This window comes from Tauraco erythrolophus, chromosome 5 (genome assembly GCF_009769465.1).
Source record: "Tauraco erythrolophus isolate bTauEry1 chromosome 5, bTauEry1.pri, whole genome shotgun sequence".
NCBI classification, from domain to species: domain Eukaryota; kingdom Metazoa; phylum Chordata; class Aves; order Musophagiformes; family Musophagidae; genus Tauraco; species Tauraco erythrolophus.
The window spans coordinates 64,266,744-64,289,709 of NC_141469.1; the positions used below are offsets into that span (position 1 = coordinate 64,266,744).

The 22,966-nt window shown below is 39.9% G+C and overlaps 1 protein-coding gene across 3 annotated transcripts in view; it reads right to left on the reverse strand.

Moving 5' to 3' along the window:
- Window positions 1-22,966, reverse strand: part of CLCN3 (Cl-/H+ antiporter 3) — a 77,386-nt gene that overhangs the window by 22,586 nt on the left and 31,834 nt on the right. For 2 of the 3 annotated variants that reach the window (XM_086611287.1, XM_086611288.1), the window contains exons 3-4: window positions 6,287-6,444; window positions 1,902-2,001 (exon numbers count right to left, since the gene is read on the reverse strand). In XM_086611287.1, the coding sequence (XP_086467413.1) occupies window positions 1,902-2,001; window positions 6,287-6,444 (258 nt within the window). Of the gene's footprint in view, window positions 1-1,901; window positions 2,002-6,286; window positions 6,445-18,233; window positions 18,316-22,966 lie in introns of those variants that run through there. The other variant, XM_086611289.1, reaches the window with a different exon arrangement.

A 22,966-nucleotide genomic window follows, 5' to 3' on the forward strand; every position in this document is an offset into this window, starting at 1 on the left:
CTATGTTTTGTACAGAACAGCATATATGAAGAAAATAATTCCTACCTTGTCAACAACAGTTTTAGAACAACATAAATAAAACACCAAATAAAAATGCACCACATAAACTCTGATGACATTCATGCAATCCATATACCAAATGACTTAATTCTGTAACATGGTGAGCATGTAAAATTCCTACTGCAGGTAACAGTATAGATACTAAGCAGTTCACAAACTCGAAACTTAAGAGGGATTCTGTGTTGTAACTACATGCAGAAAACTTGCTGCAGAGTCCTCAAAAAATAGGCTTTACTTCGGAAATCACTTCAAAGGATTTAAAAATAAAAAGAAAAATCCCTTTATTTTACAAAAGCCAAATAGTTTTTCATTGTAGTAGTATAGTGAAAACACTACTTCTAGAGTCAATATTTTTGTGAACATGTACCACTGTTAATTAGTTAGAATTTACTATTTTTAAGGTATTAATCACTACTAGAAATAGCTGTCTAGAGACAGCCACAATCTACTTGTTTAAGTTGGTAGCAGAGAATTACTTCCCATTTCCTGACTTATATTTACTAATCTTGACAGACCCTCAGTTTGAGATCCTGGGCCAATCAAAGTAAAAGCCAAAAGCAGTATTTCAGTAGAACAAAATTTGAACCAAACTAATTAAAATACGTGAGATCTCCCCATGACTGAAATCAAGGTTGTGCCATTTGAGATTCACTAGACACATACAATAGAAAGCAACCAAAACTGAAAAACCTAGGAACGTTGGCGGCCAGAATTTGCTCGCTTTGTTGCTCAGAAACACAGTAAAGCAATTTTAATATACGTAGCAGCTTAGGGGGTGGAAACACAACACTGCATGTTCCCACTCAAATTATCACAACCAATTTCCAATAATTACAAACTCCCAGTTTGTACATACAGAGGTATATAAACATGCTACAAACTTTGCATATATATTAATTTATATGTGATTTGTGAAAGTGATTATGTATATATGTAAGTAGTAATCATACAGTTACCATGCCTTTTTAACTGGCATTGCCATACTCTGCAACTAATCCAATTTTCCTAGCATTTAATCTAAGATCTCTGTTGGAAATACTGTTTTGGAAAACCTGAGCACCAAGTTTGTGACTTCTCACTCCTGCACATTTTGCTCACTCCAAGCTATGCTGATAGAAAGCAGTGCTTCATGACAGCGGGGCCATGAACTATTAGACAATTTTAGCTGTAAAACTCATCTTAAAATACATTAGGAAGAAAAGACAGAGTTGAAGTAGAGGCCAACAAACTCTCCCTGTTAAAGACAGTATTTTCTGTGTAACAACCTCTAGAAAGGTATGACAGAAACATACAGCTAGACTTTGCTCATGTATAAACACATGCTTTACAAGGAAGTGTGTTTATCCAAACTATACATATACCAGAGCTACTTTTTGGTTTATATGGAATAAGCTAATGGGTTTGGTAAAATTACTAGCCCCCTCCCCCAAAAACAAAACAAAACAAAAAAACCCAACAAATTCATAGAAGACACAATCAATTAATATACCTTCACAAGAAATTCTACAGGAAAAAAGCAAAATGTAACAGAAAGGGAAAACACCAATCTCAATCATGGGATTAAAGAACACTGATAATTTAGTGGGTGAAGTTCTCTTCACTCTGAGAAACTCTCACTAAATTCAGTGAGGATTTTGTTTTCCATTTAATCAGTAAACCCTCCCCTCAAAATGCTACAGGCTGCAAATCGAGATAGTCAACCTTTTCCTTCCCTCTCAGGCAATTACAGCAATAGTCTGAACCAGCTCGTATCCAGGCTGGCGGATAGCACCCGAATGAAAAGCACACTAACCATACTTGCTGACAAATGCAAGAAACAAAGCCTCTGATTTTTAATTTACCTGATGCCAAACCAGTTAATGTGACTACTAGCCATCCTGACCACGCATCGTACAAACTTTTTGTCATCTCCCATGCTGATTCTTTCTTCTTGCTGTTAATCTGTAAAGAGAAATTGTTACGTATACTTGTGTTTCTGTAATAAAAGTGGGAGGAAAAAAAGCAAGTATGACACACAAACTGCAAGATGCAAGCTGCAGGTAAACAGACTCTCTCTTTAAACCACAAGCATTCTCCTTGTATTTAGTGTTTTACAGAGATAAATCAGCTTGATTATTCAGAAATCAAAACAACTGACAGAGGAAAGTACGTTTGCTTAAATCAAAGAATTAAAACCCAGGAAATGCATTATTAGGATAAATGAATACTTTCTATGATACACATCTAAAACATGTAATCGTAAAATTATTTCTCTCCTAAATCTTGAATTATTTTTTGTTGAACCTCAAATAAACTATGAGTGTACTACTAATAAGCGATTCTATACAATTCAAATTCCTAAACGTCTATTTCAAATATAAATACCTTTCTTTTATCTCTAGTCTAAAACCCACCTAAAAATAAAACAAAAAAAATGGATTAATGTCATGGTTTAGGCCCATCCAGCAACTAAACCCCACACAGCCGCTCTCTCACTCCTTCCCCAGTGGAGAGGAGAAAAACATAATAAAGAGACTGAGGGTCGAGACAAGAACAGAGGGAGCACCCACCAACCATGGTCCCGGGCAAAACAGATTCAGCTTTCTTAAAGCAAAACTATTTATTAAAAGTTACTTATAAGGACAAAGGGAAACAAAACCAGTTACTTGAGAGGATAAAAAGAAACAAAACCAGATCTTAAAAACAACACCTCCCCACCCCCTTCTCCTTTTCTTCCCAGCTCTACCTCCCCCCCAGCGGCGCAGGGGGACAGGGAATGGGGGAGTGCAGGTCAGTTCATTCCATGTTGTTACTGCTGCTCCTTTCTTAAAGGAGAAGGAGTCCTTACACCCTTTTTCCCTTGCTCCAGTGGATCCCCTACTCACAAGGAAAAATCCACACACTTCTCCAGAGTGAGTCCTACCCGCAGGATGCAATCCTTCCCCATTGCATTGCTCCAATGTGGGCTTTACCACAGTCTCAGATTCCTAGGGAGTTGCTGTCACTTGCTCCGGCATGAGTCGTCCCACGGACTCTAGATGCATCTCTACCTGGTCGTGCATCCCATGCTTCATAACCGTCCTCAGGCTCAGGCATCTCTTCTCCGACGTGGGCTTCTTCATGGGCTGCGAGTGGGTCTCTGCTCCACTGAGTCCATCCTGGCTGCACGGAGGCCGCCTGCTGTCTCGCCACCGGCTGCAGGGGGAAACTCAGCTCCTGCACACCTCCTCCCGCTCCATCTTCACTGACCTGGTGCCGGTGTGGCCGTTTCTTTCAGATCTCAGTCCTCTCTGGCTGAACTCGGCCCAGCGGGCACCCAGGGAGCAGGGCTCTCCCCAAGTTCCCCAGGCAGCTCCGCCACCACCATCCTCCTCAGCGGGCGGAGCCGGGCAGCGGGGGCAGTGCCCTCCTCCCTTCTCTCCTCGCTCCTGGGCGAAACACCTTTTCTGGTTCCTTTATCCCAGCCTAAATAGGGCAATTCGAAGAGGCACCAATTGGCTCAACCCCGAGGGGGATGGGAGTCCGATCTGGTGGCCAGAACTGGGTCTGACCCAGTTCCAAAACCAAGGAAGTCACAGGGAGCAAATCCCCTCTCCTGCCACCAGAACCCCCCCACATCAAACCATGACAATTAACTACCCTATAATACTTCTAGACAGCTGTTACTAATGACATCTAAATTTACTGTACTGACAAAACAGTAATTCTTATTTTAGCCTTATTTACTTTACTTTGTGCACTCAGCTGAAATTCATGCATAACTTGGTTTATGATTAAATCTTCATTATGTAACTAGATCCTATTCTTATGATTTTTTCATACTGTAAAAGGAGGGAGAATGTCTGTGCAACAAACAGAAACAAAAAAACCTACCCAAACCAAGAAAGCACAATACTAGACAAGGAAATCTAGGAAAAAAACCCCAAACATCTCTAAAGCAAATGAACATATTTTATAGTTTCCTCTACATTTGTGAGATTCTCAAACTTTTCTTTTTCAATAAAAAAAGTTGTTTCTACAGTAGCATGTCTTTCAAAACCACCACGAACAAGTACTTATTCCTCCTTCTTTCTACATCTTTGATTACATGGCCAGACACTCTCCTATCATTCAGGGCATATTTATAAATTTCAGTGTAGTTCTGCGACTATAAAGTGAGAACTGTCTTGTCCAACTTTTCTGGTCTCAGACATTAAAATGAGTAACAGCTGTGACACTTCACCTAGGTAACCTAATTCCTAAGGTGTGATCTGCCTTGCCAGGATTTGGTCAGGCTCAGAATTCTATCCAATGGCGTATCGGCTACACACTAACCTACACATCTGCAGTGTATAGATGGCGTTGTGTTAATTACTGCTTAGACATCAAATGATGAAATAAAGCATTACATAGAAAACACCTTCTTACTTTTCATTAAAAGCATTCAAACAAGGTATATGTTCTCAGATCCTTTGTCCAAGGACCTCTTTTCCATAAAAAAGCACTAGACAGTGCAATTATAGACGTTTTGGTTTTTTAAACTAGCCTATGCTTGGTTTTTTAATCATATCCAAGTAAATCAGCATATAGGTCCAACATTTGCTTCCAGAAAGTTAAAAACAGCATTTCCAAACAAAGCAGATGTCCTGGTTTCAGCTGGGACAGAGTTAGCTCTTCTTTTTAGCAGCAGAAGAAATCTGTGTTTTGGTGTTAGTTTGGGATATGTTTTGAGAAGAACGTTGATAGCGCACTGATGTTTATAGTTGGCACTGAGGTCTCAAGGACTTTCCAGCTGCCGTGTTCTTGCCAGTGTGCAGGAGCACAACAGGACAGGAGGGAGCATGGCCGGGACAGAGGGTCCATGACTCTCCTTATGATTTGTACTTAGACTTAGGACTGAGGGCCAAACTGGACACCGGAGTATTCCATATCATGCAGCATCATGCCCAGCACAAAAGTGAGGGTCAGCCGGAAAGAAGAGCTTTTGCTCTTCCAGGGCTCTCACTCTCAGAGTGCACTCTCTCTCGCTCTATTTTCGGGCTTCTCGCTCGTCTGGGATTGTGGTGTCGGGACTTATCTAGATGTTTCAGGATCGTTAGTCCAGGATGAGACAGGCCTCAGTCAAGGGGTGGTGAGCAATTACACTGTGCATCACTTGTCTGTATATATATTTATCATTGTACAAATATATATGTTCATATATTAGCAGCAGCAGTATTAAATTGTTCTTATCTCAACCCACGGGTCTCCTTCCCTTTTCTCCTTTCATTCCCTTCCTCATCCCCGGGGGGCGGGGAAGGGTGAGCGAGCGGCTGCATGGAGTTTGGCTGCCGGAGCGGCCTAAATCTCAACAGCAGAATAACACTACAGGGTCGTATGTAAAGGAACCTCTCCCCTGACCCCTCCCATACAATTACAATTCTTTTTAACTACCCATTTTGACCAGTTAGAAATATTTTAAGAGAAATCTCATCTCCAAATCGGCTCTGTTTTTAAGGTTAATTAATGTAAGCATCCCAAAAGTTTGGCAGTAAGCCTCTAAATAGCATATATCCTCCTAAAATGCTAGTAAACAAGCCTATTACATGAATGACAGTATCTAGCATTTTACTGTCCAACACAACTTGAGTCCATTTCATGAAAGAATCGTTGCAGAGCACACTGATAAAGATGAATGGCCTGAACTTTGAAGATCTTTTGAAGAAACTAACAGAGAAGAAAATCAAGCTCTGTGCTGGGAGAGTAGAAAGGACATTTACCATACATATTGAGCCTCCTTTTTTGTTAAGCATATATACACTGATGTAAGTGGTTTAGATATGAGAATTTTCATTTTCCGTAATCCAAACCACTGCAGCGCTGGATCGCAGTAGCACAGATATACTTGCACCAGTATAAAAGCAATAGACATCAGCACTCACTTTTCTGTACGAGTACCACCATAAACACTATTGTACTAGTACAAATGCATCCACACTGGAAAACAGCCTTAAATACACTCGCATGCAAAAAACGTAGTGCTGTCAAAATGGCAATTGGGTGAGGGGAAACTATACCCACTCTGCTTCCTTTCCAAGTTTTAATACTGTCGCAGGACTGCAGGTACCAATGAAACGGTGCTTTTTTTTTTATAGGATTCGAGCAGTCCTAGTTGATAACCACTCCCAAATTTAAAGTACGCACATAATTGTATGTATTACTAGATCAGACTTTAATTCCAACATCCAACAAAAAATATTTTCTAAGTATTGTTATTTATCTCAAGTACCCGTCTATGCCTTTCTCTGTCTTTGCACTTCTCTCGAACCCAGTCAATGGTATGGAAGTCATCATACGTTCCTACTCCAGGAATTGGTTCATCCAGAAGATCCAGTAAATGTGTTGAACTGTTGATACTTCCTCCATTCGTCATTGTGTAATGAGTACCTGTGACAGAGGAAAGAGAGGAATAAATAAATTCTGCAATAAGCGAAGTATTCTAATGTTTGTAACACTACAGCATGTAAAATTTCTGAAAAAGTAATTAAGACCTTTCCATAATATGCATATTTTACTTCACTTAGGTTTCCCAATGCTGCATGTCACTATTTTTTTTTATCACTCATCTGTAGGTCAAATTTGCACATTAGTGACTTTGCATTTCCATTGGTTATATATGAATGTACCAGTCAAATTGTTGTTCTGTTTTGTGTATAGGCTCCTGAGAAACTTCAGTAGAACAAAGAGGAAAAAAATAAGCAGCTTTGACACACATTTAACTTGAAGGTTATTTCAGTTTATGAACTATCAGAGGAAAATCTAAGAAAACAAAACCAGATTATTAGATACAAAGTTCACAGCACTTTCATTAAGTTGCCAGTTATTTTTAAATATACATACCATTGATTACCAATCTCTCACACATGTCTAAACCAAACCTAAAATATGTTTTTAGCTGTTAATACAGCTAAAAAGTAAAAGAAAGCCAAGCAAAGATTAATTTTAAAATTTTTTTATCTACTTCAGGTATCTCGCAGAACAGCCCTCAGTCATGAAAAGTTGAAAATACTGTATAAAGAAAATGTCTTCTACTAATTTGTCATCACTAGCAAGTTCCTTCATAGACAGCTTGCACAGACACATCCCCAACCATACTTCTTCCAGTGATCTGAATAAGAGCAAGAAGAGTACTGAGAATTCTTCCCTCTTCACAAGTGATCAAGAAAGTTTCAGGTTTTTAAGCTTTCAAATGTCATCAATTTTGTAGTATCTTGGCTTTTTTTGCATTCCTGCAGTATATTTACAGATCCCAAGCATAATTTTCTGCTGGATGGCTGCCTAAATATAGCATGGCCACCATTTGCCCATCCAACACAAACTGCTTCTGCAACAGTAATTGCTACAAAGGGAACATTTACAATCAGGTTAATATAGACAATGATGTAGAGAGTGATTGATTGCTCACACTTGCTTGACTAAGAACAAAATTATTTGGCCAACAGCATATGGCAAACCACAATAATCTCTAATCATAGGCCCAAGCTGACCAAGACTTCTCTCAGTTCAGACAGGCACTAGAACTCATTTCACTAAACGGACACTGGGATGGTTAGGCAGGTGAGGTTCTTTTGTGCTGGCTTTTCTTGTTTGTTTATTTACTTTTTTTTAAATTGAAAGCTCAGCGTCTTGGTATTTGTCACCAGAAGTTTCGAACTTATCAATAAAAAAAAAAAAAAATATCTTCAAAGGGCCTACCTGTAAACTCCTTCCAAATGCTACAAACGCCAAGTTCACCAGCCCCGGCTCTCACCAACAACAGACAATTAGATTTATACACACGTAAAACATGCTTTTTCCCTTTAAATCTGTAAAGTCTGATATCTAGCAGAAGCAGTGTGACACCTGGCATTATACTCAGACCCACAGGTGTGCCTCAGCCATCTATTGCTTCAGAGGTCTCCTTCATGCCTGCTATATAATGCAGTGTTTATTTTGACATTTCCTTAGTGGTGAAAGACAACATGAAAGAAAATAATACAAAAATCCCATTAAGACAAAACACAATCTAAAATTTTCAAGATTCTGTAAAATTCTATAAAAAGATTACTTTTTTAAAAAAAAAGTAAAAGAAGAGAATGCAAATGCAGGAGGAGACAACTCCTCAAAAATGCCAACACCATTTACTCATGCTAACCTGGCTGCCATCTTTCTTAATACTGTTTTTTTTTCCCCCAGTCTATGCCATATTAAATTCTCCCTCATCTATCCATCATAGCTAAGTCCTGTAAATCTCTTCCCAAAGCTGCTGCCTCTTAAGGCAGATGTAAAGAAGCATTACTTATGCTTCCATTAATAAAAGGCTAACAACAACAAATTAAATCAGATTTGCTAATAGAGGTGATTGTGAAAACCTTGCTTTAGGACGAGGGATTCAATTCTCTTGCCATTTCCAATTCTCCTAACTAGAAAGGAAGTCTAAGATACATGTTTAGCTAGCTGAAAGGGCAAGCAGATCTTGTGGAAGAGGCAGTAAGAAAATTCACACTGTAATGATTAGGTTAGTTCTCAAAACTAAAAGAATAACAGAATAAATTATGAAAATGTTATTTTTACATGAAATTAACCTCCTTTGCAAAGCAAGGAGACACAAATTAAATTCAGCCAGAATTTAATAATTAATCTCCTACAAAGCTACAAATGTGACCAAGCAGTTTCCTGAACCTGAGTGATCAAGGTAGGACAAAAGCTTGCCTTTGCCCTGGGGGAGTTGGTTTTATTCCCTGCTATATATGAAGCATCCCCAAGCTACAAGGAGCATGCAATCCTACGCCACACGAGGCAAAGGCAAGTTGAGAGTTATAAATGTATCGCAAACAGTAATAGATGATTTCATGCATATCACAAAGTGCTGAATTAGAATTCTCTCCAGGGAAACGATCAGGGATGGCACCATACTCACTGCATCAGACCCCAAGCAGAACTTGGGAGTATACTACAAAGAATGGTCATTGCTTGGATACAATAAAAATCCCACCGAAACTGTGTTGGGTTCCTACTTCGCCAGCATTTGCTGGCACACCAAATACTGAAACACAAATGATTCCTGTATGATGGGGAGGAGACACAGAACAAGCTGTGACGCTGAAAAGGTGGGTTTGTGGAGTACAGAGCTGCCATGGACACCTGATGCAGCTGAACAGCTATGAACTTGTACCAAGCGAGAAACAGGCAGCAGTGATACCCTACACTAGTGTGTGGTAGAAAGACTGGAGGACATTATAGAGGACCATGAAGAGGAAAACTATACAAAATCTGATGCTGTGTATGTAAGATACCCAAGTCTGACATCAGCAGGAGAGGACATTCTCCAGCTAGCATTATGATTTATGTAGCATATAACTATTCTAAAGGAGAATTTAGAGAAATATACCTTTACCAATACTCAACACTTTTCCAAACTTCCACTTCCCTTTCTTCCCTTCCTTCTCTAATATTTCACATAGTAAGATGCTCCTTCCAGCTATGATGATGATTCTCATCAACATAAACACACGTAAATTCTCATAATTTAATGCCAGTTTCATCAAAGTGTTATTAAATTTATTTTCAAGTCAATAGATTTTGTTAAAATCCTCACCATAATACAGATTTTTCATCAAAACATCTTAACCTCCAAGCAGGAAATCATCACCACCCTGATACACTCAAATGTAGCCTTCTGGACATTCCCAATGTTCAGAAAGTATTTCCCCTTCCTTCCTCCCTCTTTTTCCCAGTTCTCAAGTTTCAAGACTCTTTCTCAAGCTACAACTCAATGCAAGTGCTTTTCGTCAAAATACAAGCAAGACTCTTTCTCAAGCTACAACTCAATGCAAGTGCTTTTCATCAAAATACAAGCAGCCTTAGTCTTAAAAACCACCACAAGCATTTAGCACACAAGGTGTGTATAAATATAGGCGCCGCCTTTAGCTACGATGAGAGCACACCTCCATTTTCTGGATGTACACACCATTCTGCAGCTGTAAAAAAAGTAAAGCCTTCTTTTTGTTACGTTTGAGTTTGCTTAAGGCTTTGTTAGACTGTGAAGCAGATGGTAAAAGTGTCAGGCAGAACTTCTGTTATTAATGTTAATCCAGACTAACCCACATTACTACAGGAAGGCAAACAGTAATATACTGATCCTCTCAGAGGATCAATACAACTCACAGGAATCCTTACAATGCAAACTGAACACAATCCTTCCATACTTAGCAAAACTAAGGTATCTGGCATCCCTTTATTAGCACATTCTTCTCCAACAGCATCTTCAACAATCCTGTATTCTCAACACATAACTAGAGAGCAGCTGCAATCACAGACTGCAAGCCTGCAGACGGTACACTTCTAGACAATAAAAGCAACATGCTTCTTCGGAGAAAGGAGATGGTGGTTTTTAGGTGATTCAGTCGCTGTAGGTCTTGCCTCAACTACCTTCTAGGAAGGCAGCTGACTCTTGTTATCCTGTCATGCATGTAATTCCAAGCCTTCAGCACAATCCTTTCTCAGCAATCAGCTCCGGAAGAAGAACAGCTTCAAATGAAGGTGTTAAAAAAACCCACCACCAACAAACCACTAATAAAGAATAACGCATCATGCTGAAAGACAAAACCCATAATAAGCATCAGTAAAACACTGTACTTTGGGACACCTGACCAGAACAAGGAACTGTAAAACCAAACTAAAATGCTACATGGACAGAACTGGAATAAGAGGATTAGATTCCAACACCATAAAAAAGCTCTCATCTCTGAAGAAGTGGAGGTTTTGTTGGGGTTTTTTTGGGTTTTTTTTTTAATGAGAATGAAAAAAATACAATCCAAAATTTCTTGAGGACACTATTCCTCATAGAGAAAACAGTCCTCACCATATTGCTCTCCTTCGTTTCCCTCTGAACATGAAGTTATACTGAATGGCTGATCAACACTGATCCAACGTCCTGCTTTGTTTTTTTTGAAGAAAAGTAAGTTTTTAGCTAATTTGTTAAAAAAAAAGATCACATCAGCAAGGACTAATACCTTTAAAACACTAGCAGACCATTACTGAGACAAATGCTGCATCCTGGGTAATCAAATGGTGCACGATAGATTTTTATGTGGTCTTCCATCCAGTGATTATCTGAAGAATTACCCAATAGCACCTAGAGAACAAATCCACATAGCTACAGCCTCTGTAGAAGACAAGGTGCAGAACTGAGATACAAACAGGCTCAGGTGGGTGGCTAGCAGAGTTAACAAGGGACTGTAATTTTACAATAAAGTTTAAGATCCCTTCCCTATGCTGTACAGCATACGATATACATCTTCCGAATGCACGTCACAAAATACACCGCCTTGTCTCATACCAAGCACGTATCGGCTTACTCCGTTTTATGAAATCAGATATACCTCTCAGGACATAATTACACGGTAAGGTTGAGCTGCTCTAACAGACTGCTGCCACTCAAATAGGAGATCTTGCTCCTCCCTATTTCTCCTTCCCATTCTTGGTCACATACTCCTACTCTCACCCTTGAATCGGCTCTGTCAGCCTTGGATCCAACTGCACAGTAAACCAAGCAAACATGCTAATCCAACTTAGCAGACAAAACCAACAAAAAAAAGTAATTCTGCCATTATACAGAATTGGAATCGAGCTTCTGTGCTGTCAGACAAGAAACAGGGCCAGTTTAAGAGCAAGAACTGAGACAAGAGATGAGGAATGACAAGCAGGTTCGCTGCCTTCCACAGCAACAAACTGTCAGATTAGTTACACTGAAATATATAAACGGACCCTTGAGGTCTTGTTAGATTTTAATTACGTCTTTCTGCTGGAAACAATTCAAAACTTCTATATAAATATTAATATCCAGACACTGTACAGTAATACCCATTTCACAGAGCTCAAAACTCCCGAAGGTGGCTACATTTAAAAACGTTTCAGAGTTGTGAACACAACAACAGATAAACAATGTCAACACTGGAGTCAATGGCAGAGCAATAATTGGACTCAATTTCTCAAAGGTACTTCTCTACAGGCTACGTAATTGCTAACTCTTACAGCGAGAATACGCTAGTTTGCTGCTGCTCACATATCCCTTTTTCTAGGCAGTGCCCAACTACACAGTATTCCCCTCAGCAGCTGTCCTTCTGGCTGACAGCAGTGAACCATGTTTCATTTGTGCTACTCTGAGCAGCGTGAAAGGAGGAGAAAAAAAAGAAAAAATGCACCTCCCTGAGTGAAAATGAAGCTAATCAGTTTACATCAAAGGCTGGAATAAGCTCTCCCTGACATGACCATCCAAACCTGCTGAGTGCTAAAATCAGCAGTGGCTGTAGCTTTCCGGAGGCCAGATACTAATCCAAGGCTTTGCTTCACCCGTGTGTCCTTGGGCGTTAGGTGGCAAGGGGAACGGAGGCGGGGAAGCACCCTGAACTCAATGCACACCAGAAGGATCATTTACACTTGTAACAAAGAAGATTTATATACACAAGATACTGTTAGTGCCTGAGCTTCTTTCTGTCTCCATATTCAGACCTCAAAATATGAGGCTTTCCATTAAAAAAAAGACAAGTAACAATCGTCATTTTATGTAAATTTGTCTGTAATCACTCAAGAAGAGTCATTAAGCACTATTGTCTTTTCCTGGCTAGAAGTAATTTTTAAAATTTCAGAACCAGAAGCACGGCACGCCATGCCAGAGTGCTATCATTTGCTACCGTTGATGATCGATTATTTTAGTCTTTGTAATCAAGTAATATGTTCCCCTTTGTGTGTAACTACGAATTCTCAGCCTGTCTCTTCAGTTGGCTTTCTAAACTGCATCAAAGGCTTAAAAGCACAAATTGGTCTCTGCGTTACAATCAAAATGCATACAAAAATGACAAAACGATATATACACTAACTGCAAAAAAACAGCTGGAAAAAATCTGACAGGTGGGAAACAGGAAGACTCAGACAAGATTTGAAGAACAGGGAAAAGAAAGAAAATGCTTTATCAAAGTACTGAGCGATGATCCCCTCCTCTCCGTTTCTTCTGCCAAAATAACACACAAACAAAAAAATCTGGGTTGAAAGAGAACCTTTCGAAAAGTAAGAGTTAAATGAAAGCTGAATAATAGCACCTCAAAATTAAACCAAGACTTTTAAAGACTTGCATCTGCTGCAAACACACAGGAATCTGAGAAGGTGGCAGAGTGGAGGTCAAGTACTGCCCAATGTGTATAGCATCATTAAAAAAAAGAACATAAATACCTTTGGCTTTTTACTTCAGGTGGAAGAAACACTTCTGCTTCTATAAATCAGCAAAAAAAAAATGGCTTTATTGTTATAGATTTCTTTTCCTGTAGTCTTAAAGACAGAATGGACTAATTTGTTCAGTTATGCCTATAATGACTAGGGACTTCAGCTTTGCAACAAGTGGAGAGTTAAGGGGATCCCCACGCTACTGAATTTACAATTTAAATAGAAGACAGTGCAGGAAGGAGATGAGAAAATAAAGGGTATAAAGACAGATGAAGTTAGATAAAGCAAACATTACAAAAGGGAAGTGATCTAACAATGGCCAAGGCAACGAGAGTCAGAACAACAGAAATTTAGTGAATTAGATTTCCACGCACTGCTGCTGCTGCTGCATGTACATAAGAGCTATGTACTTACACGTTGTTTTGGAAGGCAAAGGCAGGATGCAATAAAAATAATAATTCTGCTAATATGAATTTCCCAATCAGCCTATGTTCAGGCCCAAGGAAGGCATAATCTTGTTTTGTTCATTAGCTTTCTAATATCTCAGATAACGGTGTATCTCAAAATTATTTCCAAAATGGAGAAGTAGATGCCTAATAGAGAACCTTATCAGTCATACATCACGTGCAGACAGATAACCTGTAACTATCTACAAAGAACTGCAGTTTTATCTCATGGTACTTCCTATTAATCACCAAAGTAAAACATGCTAAACTCGTCACTGAAAATCCCTATCCCCTTTTTTACCAGGAATTGTAAAACAAAGCACAGCAGAAATTCAGTGCTGTAACCATATTGAGTTTCTTTTCTCCAAGTAAAGCTTTTTCTCAAAGCACTCAATGTTAGACAACTATCATCACCTTGCTCACACTTTCTGTCGTAAGTCTGTAAGGAGTCTAAGAATTCATTTTATTATTCTCACTCTGCTACTAATGAAATTTCAGGGTCAAACTCTAGCTCTGAGCATGTGCACACAACTTTCCCACCCATTTACTTCAAAGGTCACACGGAGGACTTCAGTCTCTAAAGGCTTTTCATTTACCTAATAATTCTTAAACATAAGAGGCCTGTCAGCAGAAATGCAGCCTAAAGTACAGGAGTAGAACTTTTACCACTTAAAGGAGCTGAACTGGCTCAGTATGCACCTGACTCAAGCTCTTCCTAGGATATTATCAAATATCCTCTGCCCTCTAGCTTATGATAAGAGGTGAAGCTGGGGTAGGGCAGAGAGGTTTCCTCAATGTTACTGTGAATAGTATAGTTTAAGCAACAGGAGTTGCACCTACACCTGGAGGTGACTGCTGCACAAGAAATGAAATTGTGAGTTATTTTGTCTCTCCAAAAAATTTAGGTTTACTAAAACTAAGTCATCAGTAAATCTGGTGTGCTCTTTACATATGTAACTTTCACGTCTCCTGGCTACTGACTCAATCACAGATTATTAGCAGTACAGCATTTCACTAATTTTGCCCAAGGACTTCCAAAATCTAAAATCTAAGATGTGCTTATGTATAATATGTAACAACTAAAAGAGAGCTAACAACCCTCATGCTTGCTGAAGCTCAAGTTTTGCTACTGGTAGCCTGGCCACTATACCTGTACTGCTACTGCTCAGATTTCAAATTTTTAAAGAATAGTAAAAATAATGCTTATTTAGGGGAAAAAAAGGAAGGAGGAAAATCAAAGAGCATGAGCATGTCTGTGAACAGCTGGAAGACAAGCAAGACACTGGTAACTTGGAACTTTCAAAAAGGTCCAGCTAGCAAAAATTATGCAAAAATAAATCCAAGGGCAAAGAATTGAGCAGCACAAATAATTTATTTACACAACATATATTCCAGCACATGGTTTACTATATAAAATTTCTTATGAAAAAGCATACATGTCAGTTACTTATGGTACATGCAACCCTAAATAAGGACTTAAAAAACCCTTTCTGAGGACAGAAGTAGTACTTTTAACTCTTTTAGTTACCAGAGAAAAGAGTAGAAGTGAACTGTGTTCCTGTAGTTTTATTTCAGTATACCAGGGAGGATAATGAGGTTTGGAAGAGAAGAGAAGCCTCAGGACAGAGCAAGTTAAAGGAACTCCCAATAAGAAGTATTCAACAATATCTGTATTTTTTCAAAGGTGTAATGATGAGTAACCAACATTAAAAGATAAACACAATTAATAAATACCTATTTTAAAATCTTTCCATTTGTTGTTTCACAGCGTATTTGCACTGAAAAAAAAAGTAAAACATCTTCTGACCGCAAACCAACAGGTCAGGCTTTTAATAACAATGTACTGTAATACCTTGTATTTCATCTCACTGAACTAGTAAAGGCCGTTAACTAAACCTCAAAGACCCTTAATGATTTAAACAGTGATTTCATCATTGCTGGGGTACAGCCACTTTGGGTGAGCCACTGCAGTCAATTAGTGCAACAAATGCTTTGATGTTACAAAGCAGTTTTGCACAACGTGAACATTACTCTGCAGGACAGAAGAGCTGTCAGTGTATGAATAAGGGAAAAATTCCCACGGGCTTTAACAATTAAGCTTGTTTTCTCAAAATATCTTCATCCGTTTTATCTTAGCTTGTTATTACAATGCTCTTGGTAGTATCCTTTTCTGGACTTACAGATAATAAAGAAATATCAAGAATTTACTTTAAATTTCTGGTTTTGCCTGTTAGCATTTTAAGCCTTATTTTGATAGTTAGGTGACAGTAACAGATTACTGTGGTATTGTAAATCAGCAGGAAATATCCAGAAATTCTGATGAAATCTATGGAACAAACTGGGCTGAAGACTCAATTTTCTTATGAGTCATAAGCACTCGACAAATTAAGATTTGAAAGAGATTATGGTAACATTGTTGGGGTTTTGTTGTTTGTTTGTTTGTTTTTTCATCTAAACTCACTATAGCAAACCGAAGAAGCACCAGTAACGCTGGTTTTGAAATACAGTATTAGAATATAGGCAGCACAAGCACTAACCGAATTCAATGAAACTGCAAAAAGTGACAAGTCAGAACTGGGAATTCTCTTGCTGGCTCCCAGTGGTGTCACCACAACAGGAACACCCAGTCGAACCCTGCACTGTTTTCATTACAGTATTTGTAAGCTGCATATTTAATAGCAATACTCCAATGCGCCAGATACCATTTGGCACTGCAAATATCTACTTTTTGTTCTGTAAAATCAACTAAAATCTGGTAATTTCCAGGAATATATAGCTGATCACATTTCAAAGTCTAACTATATTTGCAGAGTTTGAAAGCATAGTAATAGGGTTGTTTTGCAGTTTTCATCTTTCAAACTACCTATAAATCTACACTCACAGAGTGGCTGAGGCTGGAACGGACCTCTGGAGGTCATCTGTTCCAAGCCCCCTGCTCAAGCAGGGCCACCTACAGTCAGTTGCCCGGGACCATGTGTAGCTGGATTATTAATTTCTCCAAGGCAGGCAATTTCACAACCTCTCTGGGCAACCTGGTGCAGTGCTCAGTCACCCTCACAGTAAAATACTGCTTCCTGATGTTCAGAGGGAACCTCCTGTGTCCCAGTTCAGGCCCATTGCCTCTGGTCCTGGCACTGGGCATCACTGAAAAGAGACTGGATCGGTCTTCTTTGCATCTTCCCTTCAAGTATTTATATGCATCGGTAAAATCTCCAATTCACACCTGGCACATGTTCTAACAAAATACCGTCCTCGATTTCTCAGAAGTGATTCTAAAACTCTTAGACAACTATGCAGCACCTGCTATGTGATAATAATCTGGGCAGAGAAAAATTTGCTTGTCTTAAAATACTCTAAGCCATACTAGAACTTGTTGATATTCTTAACGTATGCTGAAAAACATTCTAAAAATCATAACAAGACAACAAATAACCTTTTATGTAAACTACTAAAACACAGAACATTAAAAAGTGTGACCTAATTTATTTATTTATAGAAATAAAAGTTTACAAGGAAAGGTGAAACAATAAACTAACAGGGAAAGCGGAAAAAAAAGCATCTTATGTAAATCATACCTTTATTCTCAGCCTGCCTCCTCTCTAATGCTACCACCAGCAGCCATAAATGTTGATAATTTTCTAGTATTAGTTTAGCCAATTTAAACAAAACTAAAGTGAGAATTTACCACATTAACTCTTTTAGAACATCAAAGTATAACCATCAAATCCAACCAAGAAAAAAAAGACTTACATCCTCAGAATCTGAAGGCATAACTTTAATCTATTCCTACTACAACTTCTCTCAGTACAAAATTGAATCTTTATAGAACCTATTCTGCTTTAAATTTGCAGTAAGAAACAAAAGGCAACCTCAAGGATTTTTTCCCCCCAAACACTGATAACACCGTTTTCTTTTTAAACCTGCTTCCTTCCAAGCAACAGTGTAAAGAACCTACCACAAAGCTCCGGTTTCTTAAGAGCTCATCAATATTAGCTCAACTGACAAATGGCAATTGTACAGCCTTCCCTCGCATATCGAAGACGTCTGTAACAAAGAGTCAAGTCTAAAAGCACATTCGGAAACTTCAAAGCAAGACCAACGCGGTTCCTATTCAAGTTAGTGAAAGGCATGAAAATGGTCTATTTAATGAACTGTTGCCAATTCGGTCACGGTCACTCACAACCACAATTTCGATTGCTTTTTTTGTGTGTGTGCACGAGACCGTTTTATTGATTTAAAAAAAAAAAAAAAAAAAGAGAGAACGAGGGAGAAAGGAAAGACTGCCCCATATGGAAGATGGAGTCACAAGCCGACGAGACGTGAAGCAGGACTAATCTGCTCACAGAGAAAACAACCAGCGACAGCGCAGGAACCAGCCAGAACGGAATTCTGCTCCCGCAGAAGGCATCGGGCCGGCAAAACAAAGCACGGCACCCGCGAACGAGCCTTCACGCCTCCGCGTCACGCCGCGGCAGCAGCCTCACGCATCCAGAGACGCGAACACGGAACTCGCACGTCACTCCCGCGTACCTCGCTTATGCAGCTCCCTGAGCGGAATGCCGTCTCCTCCCCCGCCATCGTAGGGCAGGTACGGATCCGAAGAGACATCCATGGACGTTGACGACCGCGCCGCCCGCCTGCCGCCTCAGCAGGGCCGCCGCATTCCTCACGCAAGGGCGGCCGCGGGGGACGCTGCCACGTCCGGCCAGCACCCGGCCTGCGCGCCGCCGCTGCCGCCGCCCCGCCGCTGATGTCAGCGCGGGGCGGCCGCAGCCGCCGCCAGTGGCTGCGCGGGCGGCGGGCGCGGCCCCGCGGGGCGGCCCCGGGCGCGGCCCCGCTGCCTGCGCCCGCCGCCGCGCGCCACAGCGCTCGTTGCTGCGGGCTGTTTCATCCACGCAGGAAAAAGAAGCCGCCTATGGAAGCGCTGACGGGACGAAGAAGGAAAGAGCCCGTTTGCCACTTAACGGGAGAGGCACACGCCACCAGGCGCCCCGGGCTGCAGCCCCTCTCCGCCAGCCCTGCCCCGCCCCACGGCTGGAGCTCCAAGGGCATCGTCGCGGCGACAGACGGAGGAGCGACGGCAGCAGCGCAGGAGCACACGCGGAGCGGCCCCGGCTGCCGGCCTGTCCAACACGGGGGGGCGGGGCTGCCGCGCGGTTAAAGAGGAGAACCCGATGTTGGAGGTAACTCCAACTGAGTTGGTTCGCCCTGCTGGAGCCGCACCAGCAGAGGCTCTCTACACGGCCACCACCACGTTTTGTTTGGAAGGGACATAAAAGGCCAAAATTCAGGTATCACCACTGGTGGAGGAGGAGAGCCTGTCTCCCGGTTACTTTATTTACTCTTTTCAAACACCAAAATGAGGACCACCGAGGAAGAACAATGTCACCTGGTGAAAGCCAGGCGCTCTGCTCCACGGCATTTCCTCACCCCCTTGCACCTCCATCCCCCGTGCCCGTTGTAGAACTTTCAGTTGTACAGAAGTCAATGTCAGATTTGAACGCATGTCATCAAAAACATTAAAACAAGACTTAATTACATATCTAACTAAAATGGTCTGGGGCTTGCAATTTTTTTTGGTGATGAATATTCTGGTTTTACAACCACGTATCATCCATATTCATATTAAAAAACTGGGGAAGCAAACGAATAAACACATTCCATACTTAAGCTTGCATTACTCTACACATTGACAAAATGCTCGAGTTCTTTAAAAGACACAGACTCAGAACAGGCAACAACCCACACGAATGCTAAGCAAGGCCTTCATGTGATACATCATCAAACAGTGACTGCTACAGCTCTGGCAAAACCCGAGCACTTCAAATAATGACAGGAAATGGTAAACTGACTACATAATTGCTTGCATTTGACATGGATGTTATTAAATTAATTTATAGATACAATATATGCGTTTGCTGCATGACCTTGTACTGGTCCTACCGTGCAACTACAGATAAGAAAACTCTTTTACATGAGATTTCCATAGTTAGTTCAGTTGTAATGAAACACGTAAGATGTGCAAATTGTTTTTGCTTTTCTCCCCCCTCCAGCAGGTAATATAAAATTACTGTTCCCTGATCTATTATTCTCAGTCGTTTCAAGTGTTCTGCTTCAGTAAAATGTGTCATACATTAACTACACATCACTTCAGTTGCAGAGATTCGTTTTTGTCACTACATAAAAGGAAAAAAAAAAGGCTCTCAAGAGCTTAAAATGGATATGCAAGTCATTAGACATACTGCCTCAGTGCAGCACTTTAACATGTCCTGTACATATGTGTGTGATACACATAAACTGACCATTTATGTAATGAGGGGTCCCAGGGCTGAGACTATTCACACTTAGCAAAGTTGAGAACACTGCATGCCTGCAGCACCAAGGCCCAGCTTCCGTTTCATCCACACAGGACACAAGGAAAGGAATTAATTTTATTATGTATGCCTTTTCAACTCTGTACGCATGACAGACAATTGTTTTACTTTTCAAATGCATTAGCTTCTTAAATAATTTCCGAGTATGTTCTGAGGGAAGCTATTTCTTTTATAAGTCAATGCCAATATTACAAGCTGTGTAGTGTAAATAATCTGAGCACAGAGTAGGACATAAAGAAATATTAAATTTACTTCACAGACCTGTCAATATATATCAAATCTTAAAAATATGGCTCCAATACAAACATGGAGAAAATGTGGATATGTCTATAGATGGAATAGAATAAAGGAAAAAAAAATATGAGCATATAGCAAAATATATTTTAAAGTCTTAGACACTATCTTATCTCCAAGCCAAAGGGAACCCTTGAGCCACAGATACTCAGTTCAAAAATACTGGTGTCATCTTCTAAATTAAACAGACATGTCCATTTGCTGTCATCTATACAAGGAAAAGCTTTTTGAAGAGTGATCTCCTGCTATCACCTTTTCAACACGAGCAACTGAATCTTTAACATCTTGAATATCCTGAAGTGGTGTGACACTCAGAGTCATTATGCATTCTCTCCATTTAGGTTTACCTGTGAAAATACACACCTAAGCACCTCTGAACTTTACATTATCCACATTACTTCAATTTAAGGAGAAGTAAAACAGAAATCCCTGAGCATTCTCAACTCCTTATCTCAACAGCACCTGGAAAGAGTCTGTAATCTTATTGTAAGGCTCTACATCAAGAGACATTCACAGCAGGAAGAAATACAACAACAATTTTTGTAACCTGAAGAAAGAATTATTACAGAATGGACTGTTTGTGCATTTATTATATGTCGATTATAGAAGACAACACTATAAATTCAACTCCGTATCTGAGAGAATATGAAATAAAGGATATGAACTACCTGTATTCACACAGTCTGGACGATCACTGCTGGTTTAAGAGTTTGGTGTGGTTACCAAAGGCCTGGAATGTCTTAGACATGAGAATAGAAATCGGTCACAGCAAAGAATGGCTAACTTGTTGGCCTACACTTGTTCACCGGACCAAGGCACATGCAAAATTTCTACAGAAGTCTAAAATTCTGTCCGACTTGGAAAAGGTAAAGGGTGTAACTAGTTGGAGAGCATATCTGATAAACTTTAGATACGAGGGAAAATAATGACAAGAAGTCTGCAGACACATACAACTTCCTATTTGCTACATAACATTTCAAGAGTCCACCTAATATTAAATTGCAACAACCGTTCCGAGGTCACTGCTTATAGACTGGCTGCCAAATACAGTCCTTTGTCTAGTCTTAAAAAGCAGAACAGCCATTTTCCCTTCTCAGTTACCAACAGCCTGTGTTCTCATTGTTCACAGCCACTACCACTATGTGTATTTCCTTTCATACAATACCATAAAGGTAGGTTTTTTCCTAAGCAAGAGAGACAGATACCGTGCATGCTAATCTGACCTAGTCAAGCCAGTCGTCTTTTTTTTTTTTTTTTACTATTTAAAAATCTATACCATTTAATCTTTCCAAATTACTCTTTTTATACTCAGTCTGAAATAGTGTCTGACTTCAACTGTCTGACAATTTTACATTCAAAAGAGTATGTCAGTTATTTCTGTTGCGAAGTTCACATTAAAATGTAAGCTAGGTTTAAGGAAGACAGCCAAGCACCTTGTTACATGAAACGGTGTCTAGTTGACCAGGTATTATGGAGTACATAATATTATGAACACTTGTTGTAAAGCTTAAACTTAGTTTTACAACAGCCTTATTTTCAATGATTGAGAACCCCTTAAAAAGGCCAATTTAGTACATAGAACAGCTCATATGTAAACAGCAGGTCTGAATAGCAGCTTGCTTTCAAGGAGATTTCCTCATCACAGTAATTACAGACTAAGGTCTCAATCCCAGAAATCCTCCATGCCCAAGTAACTTCACACATCTGAGTGCTCCCATTGTTCTCAACCCGCACATACTGTTGTTAACCATCACTTACGTGTATTTATCTTTTCTGCAAAGGGCTTTAAATCCATTGTTCTAGAAATATCGAAATATATGGGTGACACACCTTTAAAGTACACCCAGAAGGAAGAAAGATACCTTAATCCTCCCTCCACACCTTATCTTTTCCCTTTTAGGAAGGAAGAAGCAGCACATTCAAGATAAACTATCTGAAATATAAGAGCAAGTCGGAAGTTAGACAAATTGGATACACCTAGGGAAAGGTGTTTTGAGCTGACAGAATAGGTCAATGAAAAGAAGGGGAGCATCACAAAGGTATGACAGCCTGCTTACTCAAGGTTAGAGGGAGGACCTTAATTCTGAAGCACTATTCCACTCTTTCATATTAAAATATAAGCTAGGTTTAAGGAAGACAGCCAAGCACCTTGTTACATATAAACCAAACAAGTTCTCTCAATTCCCTCAATTACTTGGTTCATTTTAGTGACATAATATGGAAATTCATTGCACCCAGTAGTGAAAAATAAAATTGTCTTTTATGGCATTCCAAATGTAAGATTGGGGATGCTGAATGATTTCATTAAAGTAACAAGAGATGCCAAAAATATGTCTGATAATTACAAATGTTAGTGTGACTAATGCAAAAGATTTTGGTGACTCTCAACTGTCATTTTCTTTCCTATTATTATTTAAAGCTAAAGCTTCTCCTTCAGCAAAGCTAGAAGACAATGTTCTGTTGAAAAATACTACAAAATAGAGCACTCCTCGAAACAGCTACCATCTCCAACCATTCTGAAAAGAATTTAACTCATATGCACCCTCAGTTGAAGGTCAGGCATGAAAGCATCCATTTACAATGGGGTGCCCAAAG